Source organism: Equus przewalskii, chromosome 5, assembly GCF_037783145.1.
Source record: "Equus przewalskii isolate Varuska chromosome 5, EquPr2, whole genome shotgun sequence".
NCBI classification, from domain to species: domain Eukaryota; kingdom Metazoa; phylum Chordata; class Mammalia; order Perissodactyla; family Equidae; genus Equus; species Equus przewalskii.
This window is the reverse complement of record NC_091835.1, coordinates 61,012,783-61,040,401: the sequence shown is the minus strand read 5'-3', so window position 1 is coordinate 61,040,401 and position 27,619 is coordinate 61,012,783. Positions and strand designations below refer to the sequence as shown.

General features: G+C 35.3%; 1 protein-coding gene across 20 annotated transcripts in view; it reads right to left on the bottom strand.

Annotated features, from left to right (window-relative positions):
* Positions 1-27,619, bottom strand: part of CNTN1 (contactin 1) — a 347,842-nt gene that overhangs the window by 19,615 nt on the left and 300,608 nt on the right. For all 20 annotated transcript variants that reach the window (XM_070619408.1, XM_070619421.1, XM_070619422.1 and 17 more), the window contains 3 exons: positions 23,016-23,202; positions 20,139-20,251; positions 19,169-19,325 (listed from right to left, as the gene is read on the bottom strand). In XM_070619408.1, coding sequence (XP_070475509.1) covers positions 19,169-19,325; positions 20,139-20,251; positions 23,016-23,202 — 457 coding nt within the window. The remainder of the gene's footprint in view (positions 1-19,168; positions 19,326-20,138; positions 20,252-23,015; positions 23,203-27,619) is intronic.

The following is a 27,619-nucleotide window of genomic DNA, read 5'->3' as shown; positions in this document are numbered from 1 at the left end:
TTGATAGTGTACTTTATACAGAGTGACTTTTAAATGTTGATTGATAATGATATACTAATATGTTTAAAATAACTCATAATTAGTTTTCTCGATATTGAGAGAAATATTATAAAATCTAAAAAGAAGTTTGAGACCAACAATTTGTTTTGACACAGTATGTTTTACTTGGACTGGCATATTTCTTGTTTGCCTTACCTAGTTTTTCCATGTTAGGTCTTCAAACTTCTCTTCAGAGTTTGTCACAGGACCATGTCTCTCTTCCTCTACACTCTCCATTTTGTCATTATTCTTATAAAATTTGCCCATCTTTCTAAATTACTTAGTTCAGTTAATGTTGTTGCCATGCATTTAATTATTCTTAATAGCAAACATAGAGTCATTTTCAAAACACTTTTTCTGTCACCTGTAATATATCAACTTGGTCACCAAGTAGAATTGATTTGATCTCCAATACAGCTCTAGAATCTCTCTCTTCCAATCTCTCTACTGCCTCTGCCTTAGTAATTCAGGACCTCATCACCTCTTATTTAAACACAAGAAAAAGCAAAAAAATGTGCTGAGTACCAAACATGTGTTAGCAATACTCTTCTTATTGTTATTACTAGGAAGTTCTTTTCTGACCTGCTCCATTTGTCAAAGAAATGCATGCCATCCATCTGTGGTTTCTGCAAGGCACATACCAAATAATTCCTTACCAAACTGAGGAAGGAAAAGGTACCAGATCAGGCCCAAACTGAAGGGCATTTGCACAGTAATAACTGATATTTAAGACACCATTCAAGACAAGTCAGGAAGGATCAAGCTGTTCTGACTACAATTTAACCTCTCTGATTTTCAAGGTTGTGCACTTGAAAAGGGGCCTGGGAACTGAGGAGAAGCCTATGCTTCTTTTAAAGTAAGAGCAGGTCGTAAGCTGTAACGCGGCAAGTGGAGACTGAGAAGACGTGGACAGGAAGTCGCTACTGAGAAATGTACATCGACAAGATCCAGCTTACAGATATGGTTGCTGGATGTTTTAGCTAAGTAGGCAGTAAATGTCTGAATGTGATTAAAATTTGATTCTGATCAATTCTGCTTCATTTTTTTTTAACAGCTTCGACTTTTAATAGAATGGAAAAAAGTTAACTGCCTAACATTCCTTCATGAATTCAATTTACACATAATGAGAACCTACTAGTACTGCGTGCGCTCAATGCTGGGTGCAGAAATAGCCTTTTCTCCACCTAGCGATCACAGTTGAGTCACAAGTAAACCACAACTATAGCGCCTATTGCACTTAGAATGCCCAAGACACCCTGGGAGCAAAAATGAGGGGCAGCTACAGTTGGTGGCAGACAAGGAGTTTCTTGGAGGAGGAGGGACAAGAGCTAAGAAAAAAGAGATGGGATAAAATATGTGTACGGGATTTACAGATGCCCTTCAATTGTGATAATAAAATATTTACCAAGAAAAGCATTACTAAAAAGAGAGAATCTAATGAAAGGTAATCCTTGATATTCAAAGGAAAGTAAACTCTTATTCTAAGCCATTGTTTACAGTAATCTAATTTAATGTAAAGTTATAGTTAATGCCCTAAAAGATATGAATTTTCACTTCATTAATTCATAGAACACTCCAAAAGAATAAAAACATTCAGATCCCTTAAACTTAAGGAGGTATTTTATCATCATCCTCTTGAATATAAATTTAATAGAAGGGAAATATACATTCTGTTAGACTATAATTCAAACACAGTTGTTCAAATGTCATAAGTTATTAACCTGGGAAAATAGCCACAACAGAAATATTTGCTACTAGGAATAATGCCTAACCTGTAGTTTCAAAATTTGCAATGTTGCATGTTATTTAATTAAAAATGGCTGAGGATAAGCCATAAAGTACATGTTATTCACTAACTACACAGCATATCAGTATAGAAAATATATTAAACAACAGAAACATGATATTTTAAAATTAAAACTTATAAATAAAAATTTATCAAATTTGCAAAAACGTATGCCATGACTTGAGAATCTCTAAATCATAAAAATACATTTAGTTCATTTAGTAACTAAAAAATTAATTCTTCACTGGCACAAAAACAGACACATAGATCAATGGAGCAGAACTGAGAGATCAGAAATAAACCCACACATCTATGGACAGCTAATTTTCAACAAGGGAGCCAAGAACATACAATGAAGAAAGTCTTTACAATAAGTGGTGTTCAGAAAACTGGACAGCCACATGCAAAAGAATTAAAGTAGACCATCCTACACCACAGACAAAAATTAACTCAAAATGGATTAAAGACTTGAACGTAAGAGCTGAAACCATGAAACTTCTGGAAGAAAATAGGCTGTATGCTCTTCTATATTGGTCTTAGCAGCATGTTATCAGGTACCATGTCTAACCAGGTAAGGGAAACAATAGAAAAAATAAACAAATGGGACTACATCAAACTAAAAACCTTCTGCACAGCAAAGGAAACCATCAACAAAATGAAAAGACAATCTAACAATTGGGAGAAGATATTGCAAATATCTAATAAAGAATTAATATCCAAAATCTATAAAGAACTCATACATCTCAACAACAAAAAAACTAACAACCCAATTAAAAAATGGCTGAAAGATCTGAACAGAAGTTTCTCCAAAGAAGATATACACATGGTCATCAGGTACATGAAAAAATGTTCAACATACTAACTATCAGGGAAATGCAAATCAAAACTACGATGAGATATCACCTTGCTCCCATGAGAATGGCTATAATTAACAAGACAGGAAACAACAAGTGTTGGAGAGGGTGTGGAGAGAAGGGAACTCTCATACACTGCTGGTGGGAGTGCAAACTGGTGCAGCCTCTATGGAAAACAGCATGGAGATTCTTCAAAAAATTAAGAACAGCACTACCATACGATCCAGCTATTCCACTGCTGGGTATTTATCCAAAGAATATGAAAAACAAATGTATAAAGATACATGAACCCCTATGTTCATTGCAGCATTATTCACAATAGCCAAGACTTGGAAGCAACCTAGGTGCCCATCAAAGGACAAACGGATAAAGAAGATGTGGTATATATACACAATGGAATACTACTCAGCCATAAAAAGGATGAAATTTGGCCATTTGTAATAATTTATTCATCATTTATTACTCAAATAAAAGTAGACACTATTATTTCCATGCAATAAGTAAAGAATAGAATATAACTATGCTAAATAATCAAGCTATATAATAATAAAAATATACACAAATATATAGGAATATCATAGGCATCTTGATTAGAGGAGTCAAATTTTGCAGAACTTTGGAAAATCAATCTCACAGAAACAGATTTTTATTTCCAGAGCTGGGGAGTTAATGATAATGACCAAGGCTGACAGAGATCAGACAAAATACAAATAAAATATCGTCTAGTTCCCTTCTGAGTAAGATGGAAAGTCACTGGAAGTTTTTCACAGATAAGAGCTGACATTTTCAAATGATCACTATGGTCATTCTTTAAGAATGAAGGGTGCCAGCTAAGCATGAAGCAGAGAAAATAGATGGCTTGTGCCACAATCATGGAGAGAAAGCGTGATGGCTGGACCATGATAGTGGCAGCAGAGGTGGAGCTTTCTAGATATATTTTAGTGGTAAAACCAGTGGGATTTCTTGATGAAATGGATGTGGTATGTAAGAGAGAAAAAGAAGTCAAAGGTGACTTCCAGGAAGATTGGAGATGCTTTGTTGAGATGAGCAAAACTGTAGGAAAAGCAAATACAAGAGGAAAAAAGGTTTAATTTAGATATCCAAGTGGAGATAATGATCAGACGGTTGGATAAATCAAAGATTTACACTTGAGAGTTTTCAGCATTTAAAGCTTTGAAACTGTAGAAGATTACTTAGGAACTAAGAGGAATAAAGTTTTGAAGTACTGAATTTTGAAGTTTAGGGTTGAGAGGATGATCAGGACCAGCAAAGGAGACTGAGAACAGCAGAAGGGAGGAGGAAAGTCAAGAGAGAAAGGCGTCCAGAAAGCCAAGGAGAAAATGGCCAACTGCATTAATGCTGCTAAGAGATTGAGTAAGGAGAAGAATGATTCCTGGATTAGAAACATGAAGGTTATTGGCGACCTTGACAAGAGGTATTTTGATAGATTGTTGGGAAGAAAACCTAAGTGAAGCAAATTCAAGGCAGGATTTGAGACGAGGAATTAGAGCTGGTGAAGATGGACAAATTATTTGCTGCATTTTGCTCTAAAGAAAATCATAGAACCATGCATTAGCTACAAGGAGAGATTTTCTATGTTTTCCATGTCTTGTTTTGTTTTCCCTTAAAGATGTGCAGTATTGCAGAATGCTTTTATAGTGATGAGAAAAATCAGATAGAAAAAAGGAACACAATGACACAGAAGAGAAAGGAAAGAATGGCTGAGGAAATAATCTTGAATTAACGAGAAGTGTTGGAATCTAGCTCACAGGTGGCCCTTAGATAAGAACACAGAGTTCAGCCAGGATATTAGGAGGGAAGGCAGGGCACATGGGCACATAGTTAGATGTTGGCTGCTTCTGATTCTTTCTATTTTCTGAGGGAAACAAGAACCAAGTTATTGACTAAAGAGGGAAGATGGGAAAAATACGTTGGAAATTTAAGGAAAGAGAAGACAGCGTGAAAAATAGTTGTTTAGGAGAGGGGAAGAATGAATGTACTAGACTTGTGGAATGGTCCAGCAGCACTATGGGGCCAGTTGAGATGATGGTCCTGAATTCAAGGTATAATCAGTCTTAGTGTTGGGTATTTTTCTCTGGCCACCTTTAGCAGTGAGAGTGTAGGCACAGAATAAGTGGACAGTTAGATTTAATCCATGACTTATGCAAGTGAGTATGATAAAGTGAGAGAAGGAAAAAAGAGTTGGGAGGAAGGGGTCTATGCAAGGGAGTAATTATACTTTGTGGCTGTGCGATTTAAGACAGATATAGAGAGACTGAGAAAGGTAAGAGACACAGAAAAGGTGGTAAGATCAATGGCTTGTGGCTTTCGGTGGTTCAAAAAATTTCAGGAGTCTGAATACTAAAAGGAGTGAGAGGAAAGATAGGTGGTGGTCAGAGACTAGAATGAGATTATGAAGATTCCAATGATAAGGATTGGGGTGAGACCATGGAGAGGACAACACAAATGAGAGGAAGTGTTTCAAGGAACTGAGAGAACAGGGTAATATAAGGATCATCTACATGTATATTGACATGTAGAAAAAGTCTGAGAGAAGTAGTGTTGGAGAGAGTGACAGATCCCAGCACTAAAACCTCTGAGGAACGAGTAGGAGTGACCCAAGATGTTGGTAGAAAACTTCAACAAGAAAGAGAAATGGATGGGAGAGGCTGATGATACCAGATTCCAAACGGCTTTTGGGGCAAGAAGGAAGGGGATAATGTGGAATCAACAAGAAGCAAAGAGGATACCTATCCTGTCACCAGGCCCAGTGCTCAAGCAGTATGAATAGACTGCAGGAGGAGAAATGTCATCGGGGGGAGCAAGGCTTCAGATAAATTAAGAAGGTGAAAGAAACATGCAGTGAAGAGATGGACGTTTAGGGGACTTTGCTGATGACTGACAATGAATTCAAAGGGCAGAGTCAGAAGGTATTAAGAGTTAAGTACGGATGGAAATGGAGTCAGAAAGTGAGACACACAGAGCTGAATTAATCTGGGAATCCTGGGCTTCTTTTGGTTACTGTCACAAACAAGACCTAAGGGCATGAGGAGACTTGAGAGTCTCCAGGTGGATAGTGCTGGGGAAGTGGCGAATGTTGGGGATGGAAATGGAAGGGGGAGATCTTGGTGGGAGTACAAGGAGTTCTGTTTGTACGCAGGCATATAATATGCAGAAAGTTGTATTTAATCAGAGTTTGGGTTTGGCCACGTGAGGAGAATAAAAGGAGGATGAGGCAAGGTATAGATAAGGCAGTGGTTTTATTTATGGGCCAGAAAATCTGAGTTCTTTAAGGAGGAAACTGAGGATGTGAGGGAGAATGAAGGTTAGAAAAAACAGCAATAGGACCAATGGTAGGTCTGGGTGGTGGAGGGTGGAAGAATTGTTGGAGTTGGGAAGAGATTTGAGGGAATAAGCTGGAAAGATAAGAGTTAGGTGTGAGAGAATAGAATGCTTAGAATTAAAATTCCAAATTTTTTGCAGTTACTAGTAATATCAAGATTTGCAGGGATTCTTAACCTATTTTTATGTCATGGACACCTTGGCAATCTGAGAATCTCTGAGAATACTGAAAATGATGCTTTTACATGCATAAAATACAATATATAGAGTTAAAATGAAACCAATTATATTGAAATGCATTCTATAAAAACATCAAGAAGGCAAATATATGTTTATTAACACATTAAAATAGCATGTTTATTAACACAAAAAAATAACAAGAACTAGGATGGAGTCTAGTAAGTGTCATATTTTTGAAGATGTGATATTGCAGTAGCTGAAATATTATATGAGAATATCCATGCTTATTAGCGACAGTGATTTGTTGCCTAAATTCATGTTTGAAGAAATACTGAAATTCACTTAGAAAAATATCAGTAAAAATCACAAGGCAATTGTTTCCCATTCAAGTTTTGGAGACCTCTCCGATACTAAATCACATTCAACTCTGTGAACTCATGACTAAACTGTGATTATGGGTGGTTGACTGAGGCAGGGTGAGGACAAGATCATCAGGAAAGAACTAAACAAATTAAGAGGTCAGGGCACTGGAAGGGTCATCTACAGAGATGTTGATGTCTTAAGAATTCACAACTTCCAGGCACATCTAGACTCAGGCATCTCCCGTGGAGTCTTGTTGGGCTAGTCCTCTGTAATCTACAACACTCTGGACTCTCCCTAAATTCTCTGTAACCTACAACACCCTTCACTCTTCCTGCTTCTTATGACCATGTGACCAAGGAGAGCGATTTGCTTTAGAGTAGATTCAGATATTCAGGACCTGGAGTAGAGGGTTATAGAAGAAAGACTACCGGCTAGAGGAATTCATACTCTTGGAATATGTTCTAAATGATTTATTTTCTCTTGGTCTGGCTCGTTTTGCAGAAGGTGTCTGTAAAAAGTGCCCTGGAATGTCATTAGCGCCATTGCTTTGGTTTCATACTGTGAATAATCTACTGAGGGGCCTGGCTTCTAGCCTTACCCAACTATGAGAAGTATTTTGAGACCTAACATTCCTTCATAAATCACTGAAGCTGGTCCCTAATGTAGTATCAAATGGACCATTTTAATATGTTGATTTATCACTTTCCAGTTTAAGTGTTTTATATTCCCTCTTATTATAGCATTAAAGGTTTCCAGTTCCATTTGTGAGAAATTTCCAGGGTTTTATTTCTAACAATGACAAACTCATTTTCTTTTCAAAATGGCTTTCACATTTATGTTGCCGTGAATAAGTGTCAAACCTCAGGAGAGAAAATTTAAAACCCAACTCCCATTCACAGCACAGACGATTGTGTTTATATTTTCCTGAGAGGGTTACTAATTCCAGCAGAGCCTATAATGTTTCAAAGGAAAATTAATTATAAAATGATGTTTTAATGGTCACTGCATATATCAATTAAAGATAATCTGGTTGTTTTAATTCACCTATTTGTTGCTCTTATTTTAGGGGAGAATATAAAATAAAATCCTATGATTTGAGGAGAGGTACATCTATCCTAATATTCCTTCTTGAGGATTATAAAACTTTTCCAATCCATTCGAGTGTATATAACAGATATCTCAATGTAATTTTTTATGCCAATAATACATCAACATTCATAAAAAATACAAAATCAAACTTACTAATAATTAAATTTATACATATAAGATATGCCATTGCACAAGATTATTCATTTTCCCATTGCCGATTTATTGATGGCAATCATATTGTAACCCAAGATAAAATTTGTTGAAACTTTACAACTAAATTTCACGACACTTGGTATTATGCAAACAAGGTAAAATAAACAGATTATTATTCAGTAAAGTCAGAATTTTGCTAATACCCCAATTCAGAAAAAATTATAAATTCTTTTAATTTTTAAATAAATAAAATTAAATTAATTAAAATTCTTTTAATTTACAACCTCTTTTCCAGAACAGTTTCTATATATGGGAGTCCTTTCTCATGCTAGGTTCCAATTTTAGTTCCTTCAGCAGTATTCTTACCAGATTCTACCCTCCTAGTGTAACTTTCTAAATTTAGAAAACACCACCCCATGCAGCTCTTGAGGGGAAGGGATTGTGTCATAGATTTCAGTATTGTGATGTATCTAAAATACAAAACAAAAACCTTTGCATTTTTCCTACAGCAGTAATGACTTAAACATTCCTAGTTACCTACTAAAATATTCTTTAACAGCAGTAGTTCCAAATATATTGTTTTATAGGATAAACCTGTGTTTACTGATTTTGTTTGGATGTTTACTCCTCAAAGGTTTTCCCATCCCCAGATTAGTGGTAAATTTTGATGACTTTGAGCAATCATGGAAATGCCATTTTACGAGTTTAAGGGTAGACTTGTGACCCAGTTCTAGACAATATGGGAGAGATTTTCTGAGGGGCTTCAGGCAAAGGTCCTTCATGTTAATATAGAGCTTCAAAAGATACTGACCTCCTTTTTCCCTGGAAGAAAAGATTGCAACCACGGAGAATGAACCTGATACTGAGACCTCCCAAGTGGAGAAAGGGAGCATGGGGAAATCTGGTCCTTGATTATATTTTTGAGACACTGATTCCATAAGTCCTAAAGGTTACCTATCTCTCAATCAATTTTGAGTTGAAAGTTTGTTACTGACAGCTGAAAATATTCTAATAGATACAAACCCTCTGTTCAACTATTTAACTATCCTTTAACTAGAAGTAATTAATCCTCATTTCCCTTGATCTCCTACTATATTAATCATACAAGTTGCCAACTGTGGGCAACACCAACAACCATCTGCCATTTCCATTTCTGCATCTAGGCTGGTATGGGTTGTAGACAGTTATATAATTATGCCAATCTGTTCTCTGACAAATTTGTTGTTTGACTTCAGCTGGCTTTTCAGTTTCGTTAGGTGATTCCTTTTTCCTTTTTAAAAAAAATCTATCTCTAATTGGATGTCTAATGGATGTAGCACGACGTGGCTGTCAAAATCTGAACTCCTACTTATTTTCTCTAATCATCTATTTTCAGTAGATGACTCTTAATGTAGATGACTCTGTTGGCCAATCTAAATCCTGAGAGTGATGCCAAATCCTCCTTCATACATCATATCAAATCATCAAAAATATTGTTGGATCTTCTTCCAAATAAATCCTGAGTATAACTGCTTTCCACTTCTTCTATTGGGACTGCACTAATCAAAGCTAACTTCATCTCTTGCTTACACCATCAACTTTTTGACTTATAACTGCCCTTCCTGTATCCAGAGATTTTTTTCCCAACATTTACAAGATTTCTCCCTCCTTCCAAAGAGCAGTCAGAATGAGACTTGTAAAATATAAATCTGATCATGTCAGTTCCCACCTTAAAGTGTTTTAATGGCTTCTCATCACATTTAGAATAAAATCCAAAATCCTTAACCAGAACCTATAAACCTGTGATTCAGGTCCCGCCTATCTCTCCAGCCTCCTTATAAGTCTACTCTCCCTGTGGCTTGCTTGGCCCCAGCCACACTGGTCTCCTTACTATTCATTGAGCATACATACTCCTAGCTCAGGTCTTCGGTATTGTTCTCGTAGGAATAATTTGTTTTCCAGATAATAGCATGGATCATTCCCTCACTTCATTCAATTGTCTTCTCCAGTGTCATCTCATCAAAGCAGGCTTTTCCTGCCACTCTTGTTGAAAACACAGACCCTAGTCTTCTTCCTTCACTCCTTACTCCCCTGCCTCTGCTTTCCTTTCTTCAGCTATCTTCACATATGATAAAATGTTATATATTGTTATATGCTTATTTTATTTTACCTTCTCCCTTTGGAATATAAGCTCTACAAGGTTTGCTTAGATAAATAAGACTTTTACCCACACTATTTTATGGAAGTTGATCTCTTGAAATTACCAATGACCTTGTCATGGGCTAAATTTTGTCCCCTCAAAATCCGTATGTTGAACCTCTAAACTCCAGTACCTCAGAATGTGACTGTATTTGGAGACACAGTCTTTAAAGAGGTCATTAAGTTAAAATGAGGTCATTAGGGTAGGCTTTAATCCAATACGACTGGTGTTCTTATAAGAAGGGGAACTTGAGACACTGACATACACAGAAGGAAGATCACCTGAAGACTCATATACAGCATAAGACTGTATATGAGTAGAAGACAGCCATATACAAGCCAAAGAGAGAGTCCTCATAAGAAGCCAACTCTGCTGACACCTTCATCTCAGACTTCCAGCCTCCAGAATTGTGAAAAAATAAATTTCTGTTGTTTAAACCTCTCAGTCTGTGGGTTTCTTGTTACGGTAGCCCTAGCAAACTAAAACAGACCTCTAAAATGTCAAATTCAAAAACTTTTCTCTACTCCTCAATTTTTTCAACTCCTTGAATTTTACAGCTTTGAAATAAATTACATAAATTAGTATTTTTAAAAACAATGACAACAAAAAAACACCTGAATACTTACCAGTCAGGCAAAGAAATAACATTCTCACCACCCTATAAGCCTCTTTCCAATTGCCCTCTGCACCCTGACCCGCCACAAGGCAACACTGTACTGAATTTTGCGTTAATCATACTCTCTTTTGGAGAAGTTTTACACATCACATATGCACCTCTTTAAACATTGTTTCATTATTTTCTGCTTTTGAACTTCATATAAATGGATTTACATTGTATCTAGTCTATGACTTCATGTTTATGTGCACTAAATATTGGGGAATTTTTTAAATGAGAATTCATTATTTTGCATAAAAATAAACCATACTTATCTAACATCAATAACATTTAAATACAAATTTGAAAAAGCATTCGCTACAAATATGGCATAAAATGTTAATAATCTTCATAAATTGATCATAGAATTTTAAAGAAAGTAAATAATAATAAATAGAAAATAACAGAAACAGAACTTCACAGAAAAGAAACTATAACTAGCTACTAAACATAATATATTTAGATCAATAGTAATAAAAATATAAATAAAAATTATGAGGTAGTATCTTCATTTAACATTTTTTTTTAAATTAAATGCTAGTAAAAAATTTGTTTAACGATAAAATGTGGGCATTGCTATTTGGATAGCAATTTGGCAATTGCCAAATATTTGCCAAGTCTTCAAAATGTTCTGCCTTTTTATCTGGTGATTTCACTTCTAAGAATCTTTCTAGGAAAATAATTAGAAATTCAGGAAAAAAATCTATATACAAAGATGTCCATTATGCTGTTACCATAATGCTTAAAAAGAAAATATGAGGAATAACTAAATATTAGTTATTCCTGTAAGTCTTGTGATCAAGTGATATTAATCATTATTTTCTATATCTTGGTTAAATCTTCCTTTTAGATATTTTCATGATGTAGCTTCAATATCTGCAGGTTTTCCTGTCCTATAATTTTCTTGGCATTTTTAATACTATGAGATTCTTCATCATGAAATCAATTTAGAAGTGAAAAGTCATTTTATTTTTCTTTCCTTCATTTAACATTTCCTAAAAACCCACATTTGGCTGAGACCTTCTTGTTAGTTTTGGTTGTTACCATGTAAACCTACTTATTTTTGGAGAAGCTGTGCTGTATTTTTTGTTGGAATTCTGGCACCATTCCTCTTGCTTTCTTTGCCCTTTTCTCTCTTTCTGCGGTCAAAATATGGAAAGTATATTTCCTAGACTTTCTTGCCACTGAAAGGCACTAAAGGCAGAATTGGAAGGTCATAGAAAAGCAGAAGCCACTACTGCTCTGGCAGTGATGAGCAGGCCTGTGGGCCTCAGCAGGGGTCAAAGGTAAGGTGGTGCTAGTGCCCTTGAGAATTCTCCATGGACCTCCCATTTTGGTGCTGTAGGCAGATGGACCACCAGTGTGCATTCCCTTCAATACAATTTCTTGCTTTTCTCAAATCCAGCAGACACTCACTCTCATAATTCTTATGAATGGTTTTGTTTTCTTTTTTTAAGATTCTAATTTAATGCTTGATTACAACATCTAGGGATGTTTCATCTTTTCTGACAGAAAGTTCACTGATAGAAGAGAGAAACGAAAAAACTTTATAGCAATGGAGGGGTCGATCCCGTGAGCTCAATTTTATTGGAAGCTAGTTCAATCATTAGAAAAACGATCAGAGGTCTGTAATCTATTGATTAAAGCTATTGATAAATCTAAGGGCTGCTGGTAAAATGGGTGAATTTCCTTTCCATCACGGAGAATGTTTAAGCTGAGACTGAGGGAGCATAAGCCAGGAATGTCCTGTAGAAAATTCCAACCCTTGGGAAGGAGCCAAACAAGATAATCTAAACATTTTCCTCCAGCAAGTTCATGAATCTTTATTTTCCCCATATCTTTATCACTAACTCCTATGCTTTACACCTGATCATTTTTATAAGAAACATTCTAAAATGTACATTTTCCCCTCTGAAATGTATATAATGTCTCCATATACATTCTTTAATCATTTACCCTGGAAAAGGTCTTGTAATTTGCTTTGCATCTCAGAGCAATAAAAAACTTAAGTTATCCTATTAATTGATTATTTCTGAAAAACAATCTGCCTGTTCTGATTGGGTCTCAGACTTTCTCTCTTCTCACCAGCTCCACCAATTCCCCTTTTGTTCCATTCTATTTTCTGCACTACAGCAAAAGTGATCTTAAATCAGATTGTGTCACTCATCTCCTGAAAGCACTTCAATGCTTTCCCATTGAACTTGGAATAAAGTACAAACTTCTGACAACAGCTTTTTAGGAGAGGGTAAGGAGAGAGTTGGAATGAGAGAATAGTATCAGATGAGTCTGAGATGTAATCAAGGGCAGGCCATTCATGGCTTTGCCCCTCTCATCTCTCTAAGTCACCCACATCACTACGCACTAGTCACACCAGCCTTCCTTGAGCTCCTTGCATATGACAAGCTCTTTCCTGTCATTACTGTACCTGGGACTCTTATCCCCACTGTCGTAGTATGGCTAGTTCCTTTCCTTTAGATTTCAACCTAAACATCGCCTTCTTAGAGAGACTTGACCTAATCATCCTACTCAAATCACTTCTACCTCTCTTACTCTTTATAGCCGCTTATTTTTTCATTACAATTCTTATAAGCCTATATAGAAATAATTTTATTATTTAATGTTAGTTCTTTATTTTCTTGATATCCACAAGAATACAAACTTCAGGAGGACTGGCCAATTATTGTAACCAATATCCTAGCAGAACGCCTGACATATGGTAGTTGTTCAGTAGATGTTTATTGAATGAATCAATTTTCAGGAGAACAAAAGTGTTATGAAAACCCATAATTATTAAGAGGAAGTTTTATTTTATCCGAGGAAAAACGTATCTGCACATTATCATGCTAAAGTATAGCTCCAAAGAGTAAGATCATCATAAACCAAATTTATTTTGGTAGTAAGTAACTTTTGGAGGATTACTTTTAATATCACTGTCTATTCTTATTTTGTATTGCACTGAGCAATATTCTAATCAAATTATTTCCGAGTATAAGTAAATGAACAAAATAATATGTTTGGACTGTTATGTGAACTTACTAGTAGCTAAAGAAATCTTTGGGACAATTCAGGAAAACCCAAGTGAGTTTAGATGCAGAGGTGCTATCCATGGCTTGACAAAGTGGGAAAATTTGCTTCTAGAACTAGTTCTCAAAGCTCCTGAAGAATAAATGAGACTGGGAACTCCCTGTGCTGGGAACTGTCCATCGACTGCTCTGGCGAATCTAGGTCATTCATGGAGCTACATTAAAGGATCAGGGCAGCCAGGAAAATTTAGAGACACGCAAATATTCCTTTGTTGAGAAAATGTCTCCTCCATTTTCATTCTTGTTACAAAACTGTGAGCGTTAAGTACAGCTATATATTTGCAAGAGATTTTGAGTGGATAATCATGATTGAATCGTAATAAAAGGAATATATATTTTAGAAGTAGTTTTAAACATAAACTGTTTGTCAGCCTAGGAATACACAGGCTGGATTCATCCACTTGAACTCTCTAATTGATTCTACACGAAATGTAGTAAAGGGAAACAAAATATTTGATTATTTTAAAATGGTTGGAGAGACAGCATTTCCTGAATGAAAACATTTGATTACATCATAATCACAAATATAAAATTTTAAAGTTATGATGATGGACTTATAAGAAGGGCATTCATCTGTAACATTATTGTCATGTAATATACCATTCCAAAATTTCAGGTTAGTAGTTAATTTATTGTTTGGAAATCTATTTTTCCCAAATGATAATGACGTTTACAAAGCTACAGATTTGGGGATCACTGAATTATACAGCATCCTACCATTAAAGAGGGCAGGACAAAGTAAACCTAAGACCACCACGTATTATTACCCTCTCCTTCTATATCTAGGCTATTGTACAAGATTAGATGTTCAAAATAATTTTGGTCTTTGAAAATGCTTACAGAGGAAGTATTTGCAAAAGTGATGATGCCAATATGGCACTTTAATTTCATAATGTATGAATTAAATCTAAACATCCCAACTGTCCGCTTGTTCCTTTTATGCTGTACTACTTGCTTAGTCACTGGGACAGGAAGCGTGTTTGTAATGGAGTTAAACACCTAAAAGTTCCACCTACAGAACGGTTTCCTAGCCTTTCTTCTGCTACTGGGAAGAAGAGGGCAAAGCGAAAAATAAAATATGTTTTTCATCAGTGTTTAAGTCAGTGGCTTTGGTTATAGAGTTTAACTTAATAGCTTGGAGTTACCAAAAATAGTGGGTTAAATGTTTAGATTACATCATCTATGGTAACATCAGGATAAATTACAGATTTATTAGAAGACATAAAGTCAACAAAATGAATAGATAGCAACTTTAAATCAAACGGAAAAATGCCTTGTTCTTTTAGAATATACCCTAGACTTCACCACTGCCCACTTTCCAGTCCAGACCATCATCATCTTTTAATCATTCCATGATAATAACCTTGTAATTCATCTCCTTACATCTTACTCTACTATATACATACATTTTCCACAATCAACAAAGTGATTTTTCAAGTGCAAAACATCTGATTATGTTACTCCCACCTTAAAGGTTTCAAATGACTACTTCTTGCCCTTAGGAAGAAGTCCACAAAAATGCCCTTGAAAGTCTTCCTTGATTTGACTACGATATCTGTAGTCTGTTTAAACTAAAAAGAAAAATAGAAGCTAAAAATATGCATTTCACACATAAATAATGAAATCCATGCTTCTCTATGGATATTTATTTTATGATCAAAGATCCACGTTAATCTATATTTTAAAATTTATAGTGAACTTGTAACAAGCCAAATTAGCTTGCTAAAATTTATATTCAAAATATTGTAGCTATCATCACATTTTTCTTAATTTAGCTCACAATGATGTTTAAAAATGAGTCTTAAAAGATAATATAGAACTTGTTAGAGATAGTATGTTCGTGATGAAACATTTGTGATGTTACGTTTGCCTCGATGTGAGCTATAAACATCCAATAGGGAATAATTTATTAAGACAGCAGATAACAGTGTTCAGGTCAGAAAGAAATGGAGTTACAGATTACCATGTGTGATAAATTTTTCTAGAATATCTCTAATATGACATCTTAATCTTTGTAAGAATCAAACTCGTGGATTAGCACATGTCATGATGCAAATTATATGCCTCATGGGGAAGTGTATCAACATTCTAGACATCTAAACTATTGTTAAGTTGCCCAAATTACTCTTATAACTAAATTTGACTCTATAAAGAAATCGTGAATTCATTCAATAGCTATTGTTAAAATCCTATTATGTGTCAGATGTGCCCCCTTGGTGCTGAAGATTCCAAGGTCCAAGGCAGACAAGAGCTTGCTCCCATGGAGCTTACATTCAAGTAAGGATGGAGATAGATAGACAATAAACAGTATAAATTAATAAATAAGAATTTTAAATAGATAAATGAGATAAATTTAAATAAGATAAATTTAAATATAAATATTATGAAGAAAATAAAACAGTGATATGACATGACAAATAATTAAAGCAGGGGGCTTTCTTACATCGATGGCCATGTAATTCTTCCTGAGGAGGTGACATCAGGGCAAAAATAAAAATGACAAGAATAAACCTACCATGACAAGATCTAGACAATTCCAGGTAGCAGCAAGAACAAGTACAGATGCCTCAAGGTAGGAATGACATTGGAGAAAGAAGGTTAAGGGAGCGAGGGAGAAATCGCTTAATTGAGGTGAGAGAATTTGGCGGGGACAGGTTCTTTGGGGCACTATAGGCTGTGGTCCGGAATTTAGATTTGATTCTATAGGATGCCTTAATAAGGGGAGAGTTATATGATTTGTTGAATGAATGAATGAACGAACAGCTTGATGCATACAAACATTAAAACCTAGCAATATGTGATATTCCTGGCTACACATTTCAGGCATGAAAACGAAAACAAAGGAAAGCATTAAGTCTTTTAAATTTACAAGAAAGTCTAAAATTTCCATTTGTATTTACACGCTTTTCTCTTTACAAAGAATTTAAACAATTTGCAAATAAACTCAAACTTAGGAAAATTCTAGAATGGTATTATTCACCAAACCTTTGGCATTTCCTAGTGTTAATTCTAAGTTTCTTTGTACAGTTATGGTCAGACTAAGAGCTAAATAACAGAAATTCTGCATTAAAAAGAATATTGTCCATTAGTTGGCAAAAAAAGAGGAAATTATTCTGAGTATGTTTGAGATTTCTAAAAAAGCATACTCTGTGTTTTCTGTACATAGGCTATTTACAGTGGGATGTCAGATTATAGCCATGGTGTGCTGCAGCTGGTCCATACCACCTCTTGAGTGACAACTGCTAAACTTCAGGAAATTTATGAGCGAGTTGTTAAAAACACTATTATTAAAATTGAAATGATGTAAACTTATTAGTTAAATTTAAAAGTTTAAGACAAAAGTAGTAAATACCCCAAACTCATCACTTCCTAATTATTTTACTACATTTTAATGTCATCAATGCTCTTGAAGTTATGCCTATTGCATCCGTATCGTGGCAATACGACACAATGGTCTGCTACTGAGCAGCTCTTCCCAGCTCCACATTTAGTGATGTCACATGGGAAGCTTGAGATCGGACATGATGAAAATATTCACTCCATAGAAATTGGCAAATGCTACAAACCCGGGCTTCTCTCCACCCACAGAGAGCCAGTCATTTAACATTTACCAGCGCACCACCACTTATAACTATGCTGATGCTACTGCTGCTGCTACAGCATCTCTAGCTACAAACTTCTGTAGTGTAAACTCCAGAAACGAGGTTCTGCTTCACATTAGGGATGATGAAGGAAAGGGAAGGAAATGAAGAGGGCAACAGCGTGCTACGGCTGGCTTCTGACAGGGAAGGTCAGCGTTCAAAAGCAGTTTATACAGTTCTTTTACACTTTACCACCCTCAACATAATGTCTACATTTCCCTCAGATGTCCTTTTGCAAAACAGCCCTGCTAAGTGTAAAACTACTGAAGGTGTCTGTTATCAAAGTTCAGAATTTAGAAAATGTTTTAAAAATTTTAAAAATGCCATTTTCTTCCTATCAAATTAACAATGACTAAAAATAAAGAAACCCATGTTGGAGTAGAGCAGTGGGAAATGCACTCATATACAACTATAATAGGAACATAAATTGATAAATATTTTAACAGATTTGGCAATATAAAACACGTTACTCACTATTTAAATTCAACCTGCAGAAAGATTAATTTATAAAAATGTATTCAACATAGTATTATTCAAGATAGGAAAAACTGGAATGGGTGGATAAATTCTATACATTTGTTTGAGAGAATATTATGTATAAGTTTAAACGAAATTTACAAAATTTTGAATGACATGGGGAATGTTCATGCAACATAATTGATAAAAGTAGGATATAACATGATATATTCAATAGAGGCTTCAACATGAAATTATATACATATAATAGGTAACTAGAAGTAAGTTCCACTGAAGTTAGTAGTAGTTAATTTAGAGTGTTTGGAATATGACTATTTCCTTTTCCTTTCAGATTTTTTTTAATTTCCAAAATTTCTAAGAAGACATAATAAGAATGTCTAAACTAAAAACACTTTCAATGTAAATAATTTGAATTTACAAGGAAGCCTAAAATTTCCATTTGTATTTACATGCTTTTTTCATTACAAATAATTTAAACAATTTTCAAATAAATCCAAATTTAAATAAGAAAATTCTAAAATAGTACTATTCACCAAACATCTGACATTTCCTAATGTTAATTCTACGATTTTTTTGTACAGTTATGGTTGAACGAAAAAATGTGGCATGTGTTAAAGGATTTATTAGTTAAATATATAACATAATCATCTATTTAAAAAATTTTCTTCTAAGTAGTATTTCATAGTCTCTCATAAAATTCTCAAATAACGTCAATTTTAATTCAGTATACTTAAACTATATCATGCATACAGGGTGAGAAAAAAGTATCAAAATTTAAACAAATAGTAGAGTTCTACAAATCCAAAAAAGGGAAGAAATCACTGCCTCAAAATATATTTCAAATTAAACAATGCTGTGAGAAACAGAGTTTGCAGAAAAGGAATAGATATGCTGAGACAAAGAGAGGGAGACAAAGGAGTGAGCTATCATCTACTGTCTATTTTATTACTATATTAATATGTGTAAGACAAGGAAAAGGAGGTTAGAAGAATATTATTAGTAGTCCAGTGAATTTCCTTTTTGATATCAGAGAAGTTTGGATATTATTATCTAATGGTCCAGAATATGTACCATTTTAATGCATTATGGTATTTTAATTGTGCTTTGATATACAGATAACAATCAAGTATGTGGTATGTTGCAAATATACTTTTGTGACTCAAAAGGAAGAAATACCAAGTTACAGGGCATCTTTGACATTTCAAGTCTACTTAGGGAAACACTGATATTAGTGTGAATATCAGTCCTACCTTTACTCTTCGGAATCCATATGGGCCTAGAAACTTACAAGTACATAATTGAAATGTATCTTCAATGACTGGCTTACCTGAAATTTTGACTTGAGACACCACTCCATCTCCTCCATCACTGTGTGCACGAACCTCCACAACATACTCTCCATCCCTGGGGATTGGGACTTCTATGGAGTGTTTATGAGTTGAATACAGTTTGCCATCATGCTGGCCATCAGGTCTATAGAGTACCTGGAAAAGTCCAAAAATACATATACTTAATAAAGTGGTAATAATGAGCCAATGTCCTAATACTAAAGCCAGAATAAAAATGCTTATATTTTTATTAATAAATAATATCTTAGGAAGCCATGTGTAATATTAGCTGGAAAATTCATGTTATTTTTAATTTGCAGCTATCGATTTCACCTATTTTTTAAGGTGATTCAAGAGGATGTGACTTAAGTATCTGAATTTTATTTTTTGAGATCACCTAAAATAAAGAGAAGGAAAGAATGTGTCCTTTTATGAAAAAGGTACAAAATAAGGGCTCTTCCAATATATTGAAGTAGTCTAAAAACATTGCCTAGCAATTTAATTTAATTTTTTTTCACAGTGTTTCTAAAATTTAGTATTCAATGAAAAATGTGGTAATGTGTGATATAGAGAGTATATGGAAATACTCTTTTTTCCTTTTTTGTTCATTTATAGAAGGCAACTCAAAGCATCAAAGAGTTTGCTGTGTGCTGGGCAATATTATCTGTATCACTGCCAAACAAAAATAGATTCCTTCCATCTCTCTTTAAGCAGTGATTATTCTAACATCTCTATTCTTTAAAGCAGTTATTATTTCTATCTTGCTCACTTGACATGACATTTCTTAAAACTCATTGAAGATCTTTTCTCATTTCAAAATTTATCATGGCACTATGTCATGTGATTCTGCTATAAAGCTAGGATAAGAAAGCTGAATGGGTTTTGCTGAAACAGCAAAAAGTCCAGACATTAATCAATCTTTGTAAGAATAAGCTAGCGTGGGGAATAATCTAGTAATATTTCATATACCTTATATCCTGTCACTGTAGATTCGTTTGATAGTGCGACCACATGATCCCAGGTGATTATGTATCGTGAACCAGACCTTATGGAACTGATGATCCTCGGTGGCTGGCTTGGAGCTGTGACACGTAATAATATGCAATTAATGGTCACCATATCTAACTTTAGTTCTGCAAGCTGCATGGCATCAGAAATTATAAGGCTGATGATAATGATGTGACAATAACAGCAACAACAGCTAATTTTTTTTTTCTTTTAAAGATTGGCACCTGAGCTAACGTCTGTTGCCAATCCTTTTTTTTTTCTTCTTCATCTTCTTCCCACAGCCCCCCAGTACATGGTTGTATATTCTAGTTGTGAGTGCCTCTGGTTGTGCTATGTGGGACGCTGCCTCAGCATGGCCTGATGAGTGGTGCCATGTCTGCACCCAGGATCCAAACTGGTGAAACATTGGGCCACCAAAGTGAAGCACATGAACTTAACCACTCAGCCACAGGGCTGGCCCCAACAATAGCTAATTTTGATGAGTGCTTGCTATCTATCATGCTAAGTACTCTACATCCATGAGTTCATTTAATGCACCACCCCATGGCCCTGTGAGGTAGGGAATATGAATATCTTTTATTCTCTTCTCATCATCCTTCATTTGGGTTTCTTTCTCTACTAGTCTTTTGAAACTGCTGTTTTCAAGGTCATCAATCACCTCCACTTGGCCAAATCTAATGTCACTTTTTCATTCTTTTCAAACTTAACATCTTTGCAGCATTCCACAGAGTTGGCTTTCTAATTCCTTCTTGAATCTCATTCTTTTCTTAAATTCATAATCTCTTAGCCTCTGGGTTTTCCACCTACCTCTCAGGCTGTTCCTTCTCACTGACCATCCTTTGCTAGTTCCATGTCCTCTGCCCAATTTGTAAATGTTGGAATGAGTCAGGACTTAATCCTGAGCACCCTTCTCTCCTCTATCTATGAATTCTCCCTAAATCTTACATCTGGGCCCATGGCTTTAAGTACTCAAATTCTATCTCAAGGTCTAACCTCTCTCTTGACCTCTAGACATATGTGTCCAACTGCCTATCTCTACTTGAAAGTCTAAAAGGCTTCTCAAATGTAATATAGTCAAGGTGGAACATTTGCCATGCACCCCCACATCTGCTTCTCTGTGAGTCTTTCCCATCTTTAGTAAATGAAATAACCAAATCCCTAATTTCTCAAGCAAAAAGCTAGTATTAAGCCTTCCGTTCTGCTCGTTGCCAATATGCAAATTAGCAGCAAGTTATCAACTCTGCCTGCAAAAAACTGTCCACTTCTCTCTCTCTCCATGGTCACTTAGTGCTGATCACCACCACTTCTCCCCTTGACTAATAAAAAAAATCTCCTAATTAGCTTTCTCCTTTCACTTTTTAAAATTGTGAACCCACTGTCTACCCAGAAGTCAGAATGTTTTTTAAAAATACATAAATTAGATATTACTCTCTGCCTTAAAATCTTCCAGGCTTCTTATCAACTTAGAAAGAATTCAAGTTCCTTACTATGACCTATAAGGCCCTTCATATTTTGTTCTTGGCACACTTTCTCCTCCTCATCTAAGAACCTATGTTCTGGCCCCGTTGGCCTTTCTATACTTAAAACACATCAAACTCTTCCCACCTACAGGCTTTGCACTAGCTATTTTCTTCACCTGAAATAATCCCCTCCCTCACAGTCATCACATAGTGGGTTATTCTTATTACTCATATCCTCGCTCAAATGGCATCTTCTCAGAAAGGACTTTCCTGACCACCTAATTGGAATTCGGCTCCCACCCAAGTCACTTTCAATTTTATTATCTGTCTATTCAGTTCATTGCCCTGTTGTCTGATATTATCATACTCGTTTATTTGTCAGATTTTTCTCTCTCTTTCTCTCTTCTTCCATTAATTTGTAAACCCTGTAAGAAGAGGTTCTGGGTCTGGCTTGATGCCTTCTGTATCCTTAACATTTCAAACAGTGCTGGGCACATAGCATACTTTTATGAATAAATAAATTGAAAAAAGAACAGAGGAATGAATGCTCCTTTTACAAATTAGAAAACTAAGGTTGAAAGATGTGAAGTAATTTGTCTATTGTCACACATTTAGTAAGTGGTAGAGACAGATCTGAAACCCTTGTTTGATAACAAAGTCTGGCTCTTACCACCATGTTCTATGATCTCATTATGAGTTTCTTTTTCCCCAAGTGAATTTTGTAAATTTTCAAACTGTAATGGTAATCATGTCTTCAAATTCTTATGAAACTTCCTAGAGTCCTGAATATAAATTGTCTTCTATATATTCAACTTGGGTTTAAGAGGGATATATCAAAGTGAAGCCAGAGGGGTGAGAATAGCCAGGAAATCTGAGCAGGGTAGGTGGTCTTGTTATATGAACAGTGAGAATATATGTTGGTAAGAGATTAAGCACAAGGCTACAATGTTTAACTTGCATTTGCATTGTGCAATGATGAAGGTTTATAAATCAAAGCATAGAAAAATTAGAATTTTAATTTTCTCATGCTGTTGATGCATTCCTATGAAAACAATGTTTAAAATGATAATAGAATGAATAAGAATTAATTATCTAATGTGCAAAATTTTGGGGGTAGTCTTTACAAAGAGAAGTTTTGTAATTTTATTTCTATAATGGAACATTAAATGTATGAAGACATTCTCCACATTTCCTCAATATCTACAAGTAAGAAAGATTTTTTGTTTTTTGTTTTAATCTTGAGTGATTTTAAAGGTTAAAATTGAAAACTGAATGTGCTTAGACTGCTAGGTAGTAAATTTCTCTCAAATGTACCTGCATCATGATCGAATCAATTGGTAGTTTTTGACAAGTGTAAGATACAAAAGTTCAGACTCACGTGCTTTCTTGGTGAAGGTCTCAATCATGTCACTGGGAGGTCCACATCCTGCACTATTGCAGGCCCTGACTTCCACAAAGTACTGGGTGTCTGGCAGAAGGTTCTCCAGCCTGGCCGAGTATTCTTGGCTGGTGACTTGAACTCTGTGTGCAGCCGCTTCTTTGTCATGGGCGGACCAGTACCGAATCTGCAAGCATTCAAGTTGAGTAATATTTTATCATGATTCAGACATCTCAGTTGTGAAAATTTCTCTTCAATTGGCTCTGACACCATTGATGTTGGCTAAGCATCATATTCTCATGTTACTTAATGCTGCTTACACTTCTATCGGTCTTAGGCTACGGCAAGGCACACAATGCAGATCTGATCAGAGATGTCAAAGGCAAATCACAGGCTCACCTCATTGGGCTGAAACTGTCTCACACTGACAAAAAGAGAAAAAAAAACTCTAGATAAGATTTACTTTCAAAATATAAACCTGGTTTCTGTTTGAAGGATTTGTCCAATAATTTTTATCATTTATTGTCTGCTTTATTTCTGTTTACATGATTTTAAATTTATTATGAGCCATTGATAAACAAAATAGTGATTATGTGGCCTAGAATATGCCAGCATAGTAACTTTCTGTTCGCTCGTTTCAGAAGTATGTATGTAAAATTATTTCCTTTGAATTTATATAGAGGCCAGATATCAAAGAAATATTGTGTACTAACTTGGTTAGTTTCAGAAACTATTTATCTTTAAAATAAAGGTATTTTTAAGAAACTATTTATCTTTAAAATAAAGGTATTTTTAAGAAATTTTACCCATGTTGTGATTAGAAATGATTACTTTTACCAGCCAATGTATCAATGACAGCCTTTCTTGCCTCTTAAAATTTAAGTAAAACCTATGAATTATAATTTTCATTCTTCAAATAAGGCTATTTTATTGGTCAAAAAATTTATAATGACATCAAAAGTGTAAATAAAAAGGAAAGGATTGCCTGTAAGTATGCTGATATTATACATGTTTTAGATGCCTTATCTATAAAACAATGGAATTTTAATTTCACAATTAACCAAAGTACCTAAATGATAATAATATCTAATATTTATATAATCCTGAAACTTTCATTTACATAAAACACATATGAAACCAGTATAAAATGAAACTGGATGGCTCAAATTCATTTGGTAACAGAGCGAGGTTTATATGTAGAATGAGCACATTCCAGGACAAAGGCTAGTTACTAATTTCTTATTGGTTTCCTTTGCAATATTTTTATTTTGTTAACTAGTGCTCATTTTTTTGATGCCAACAATACATTTTCTAATGGTTTTGATAGAATCTCTTTGGTATTTCTGTCATCTGACCAGAGGATGACCTCAGAACCAAGAAGGTGGAATTGCACCAAGTGGATCCAAAGGCATATCTCAGTTGGCAGAGAAAGGACTTTCTAAGGATGGAAGCCTCCTTGTGAAGGCATGAGTTTCCTGGTTCTGGAAGTGACTACATCCATCTTGGAAGAAGGAAGACAGCCTAAATTTTGGTGGGCATTTGAAGTAAATAATACACAAGGTCTCTTCCACTGTCTGACTGAAAAGAAATAAAATGAACATTTATATTCTAATGAAATGCCAAGCACTAAAGTACGATCATTCAGATACATTATCTTCTCAATAAACCTAGAATGGTAGTATTTGCCTCATTTTACAGCAATCAAAATCAAAGTCCCATGAGGTGCAGGCATTTTTATATGTATGCTTGTTGACTGAGATGTACACCAGTTTTAAATCTTCATTTCATTATAACAACTTTTCATCCACTTTAAAGAGAAGTTTTTTCACTAGATTAGTATAATAAAGGCCACTTCTCTTTTTTTTTTTTTGAGGAAGATTAGCCCTGAGCTAACATCCATTGTCAATCCTCCTCTTTTTGCTGAGGAAGATTGGCCTTGAGCGAACATCTGTGCCCAATTTCTTCTACTTTATATGTGGGACGCCTGCCACAGCATGGCTTGATAAGTAGAGCATAGGTCTGCTCCTCGGATCTGAACCAGCAAACCCCAGACCACCGAAGGAGGGTGGGTGAACTTAACTTCTACGCCACCAGGCTGTCCCCAATAAAGGCCACTTCTAAAAGACACTGTACTAAAATGAGCAATGAAAGCGACAAAATTTTTCTAGCTTCTCACCCAAAATTCCATGAGGCGTTTTGGCAATACAAAGTGAAGTGTGCAACCTGCAGTCATGGAGCAGAACAAATGTGTTGCTTTTGGTTAATCACTAGGGACACCAAAAGAGAGCCTGGATGAATCAGTGGAAAATAAATAAATAAATAAAGCAGGCCCTGCTTTATGGATAGTAGACCATAAATTCATTTCCACAGGCTAGAGCAACATATAGTGTATTTATTGGTATTTAACGGTATGGCATTTTATAATTTTAACTCTTTTTTTCTACATGTTTCAAAAAAATCCACATCATCCTGTGTCTAATGCTGACTTATCATAGTGCTTGTTAAACAATTATAGAATCGCCTTATTACTGGTGTCTACTACTACTAGATTATAAACTCCTTGAGGGCAGGTATTCATGATTTATTTTCGGACACTGTGTGCCTAGGACTGCATTCGATGTATGGCATTCATTCTTTCATGAACAAAAATTTATTGGGCACCTGCTTTGTACCAGTTACTGTGACGCTGGGAAGACAGTAGAGAACCAAGCAAACGTGTTTTTCGCCTTCACAGATCTTATAAATAAAGGAAGAAATCAAAATGTTTAAGTTCACATAAAATTACTAGTCTCTTTGATAGAGAGATCTTGCCCCAAGAAAACCTTTTTAGAAAACTATTAGGAAGCTAAAAAGAAAAGCCTCAGAAAAAGAGCTAAGTCATATTTTTAATAAAGAACACTTATACTTTCCATAAATTTATGCTACAATAATACCACTTTTGTACAGAGATAATAGTTATATAGTTATATCCTTTCCTTGGAAAATTTAAGAAATCTGTAGGAAAAACAGCTCTTTAATCTCATTTTCCCAAAGAGGCTTAGAATAAAGAAATGGATGTCACAATTAGGGAAGTGCTCAAAGATGTTTAGCACTTTTGAAATTTAGGCTTGTTCCATTTTACTATTCCCTACTTCAGTAAACTTTTGTATCAGATTTCTAAATTCTTCCCCTTTCAATTCTGAATTTCTGGAAACAATATCTTCTGACAAGTGAATATTCTTTGTTAAGGATTTAACACAGTTTTTAGCAAAAAATCTAAATATGGTTATGTATGTGAAAAAATGAGACTCTGACATAAAAAAGCTCAAGCTCTAAAAAGATATTATGTAATAACTTTGTATTATCTAGATCCCAGCCTAATTCAAGTATTAGTACATTCCACGGGCTAGAAATAGCAATAGTATAAATCGTTCAAAATCTGTATTCTTACGCCTCTTGGGAACCATTCAAAGTTCTGTTTTATTCTAGCCATTGGTGCAAGAACCAAACAATTCTATGCAGGTTTTAACCAGTTTCCTGTAAGTACTACTAGTTAGCATTTCACCTCTGCTAGTGTCGCTAATATCTCATGTCCTGTCCTGTGTTGTCCTTGATGCTGTGGTGGTAACCTTGCTCAACAGTCCACGGAAGTGGGAGGGGAGGTGATGTCCCGGGGGCCACCCTTAATCAATGGGACATAGGGGTGGACGAATGCTTCCCCTTTCATCCCAGGTGGGGCAATTCTGAGCCGCATTTATGAAGCTCCTCAAAGATCCCAGGGGATGGAGTACCAGTTGGGCACAGTGGTTGCCAATAGGGTAAAGCATCTTTCTATCTGAGCTTCCTTCTTTCCTGTTCACTCTGCTTTTTCCTCATACCTGCTCCCTGGGAGCATTGAAAACAAAGAAACAAATAAACGACAGCAACCACGAAAAATCAAAAGCACTAACTTTTCCCACACTCACGTGTCAGGCTCCAATTTGGAGACATCCAGATGAAGATAGACGCCTTCTCCAAAAATTAAGCACTTCCTAAATATTAGTTTATGTTCATCATAATAATTTAACCTTTAAAAATGTTTGAGTAAATGACTCAGGATTGATAATCTAACTGTGAAATCAATCGTCTGCATTAATTTCCAGTTCAGCTGCTAAGAGTTTTTGTATCCACTATTTCTGATAGCATATTTTGCTTGCTTTCATTAAATTGAGTGAATGTTTTACCTGCTGGGTGAGCAAACTAAGTCTTTTCCGGATTCCTGGGCAGAAGCCCAACGTTCTAATACGCCTTTGAGAAGCAGGACTTCTTGTATTCTTCTGGTTCACCTACACTGCAGGAAAACTAACTGAGTATTAAGACTAGAAGTGGGACCTCTTTGACTAGGAAAGAAAAAACTAGAGAAAAAAAATGGGTAAAACTTAAACATTCTACTGAGATACATTTTAAAACCACAGGGAAGAGACGATTATTTTTACACCTAATTGCCTACAGTTCTCACTTTAGATGTCAGGAAGTTAACTTTGAGATGGGGTCAGTCACACAGGACGAGGGCTTCTCCAGCTTTTAATTTTCTTAATATGCTGCTCTTTTCCTTTGTTTCTTTATAGCTTAGACCCATAGCACAT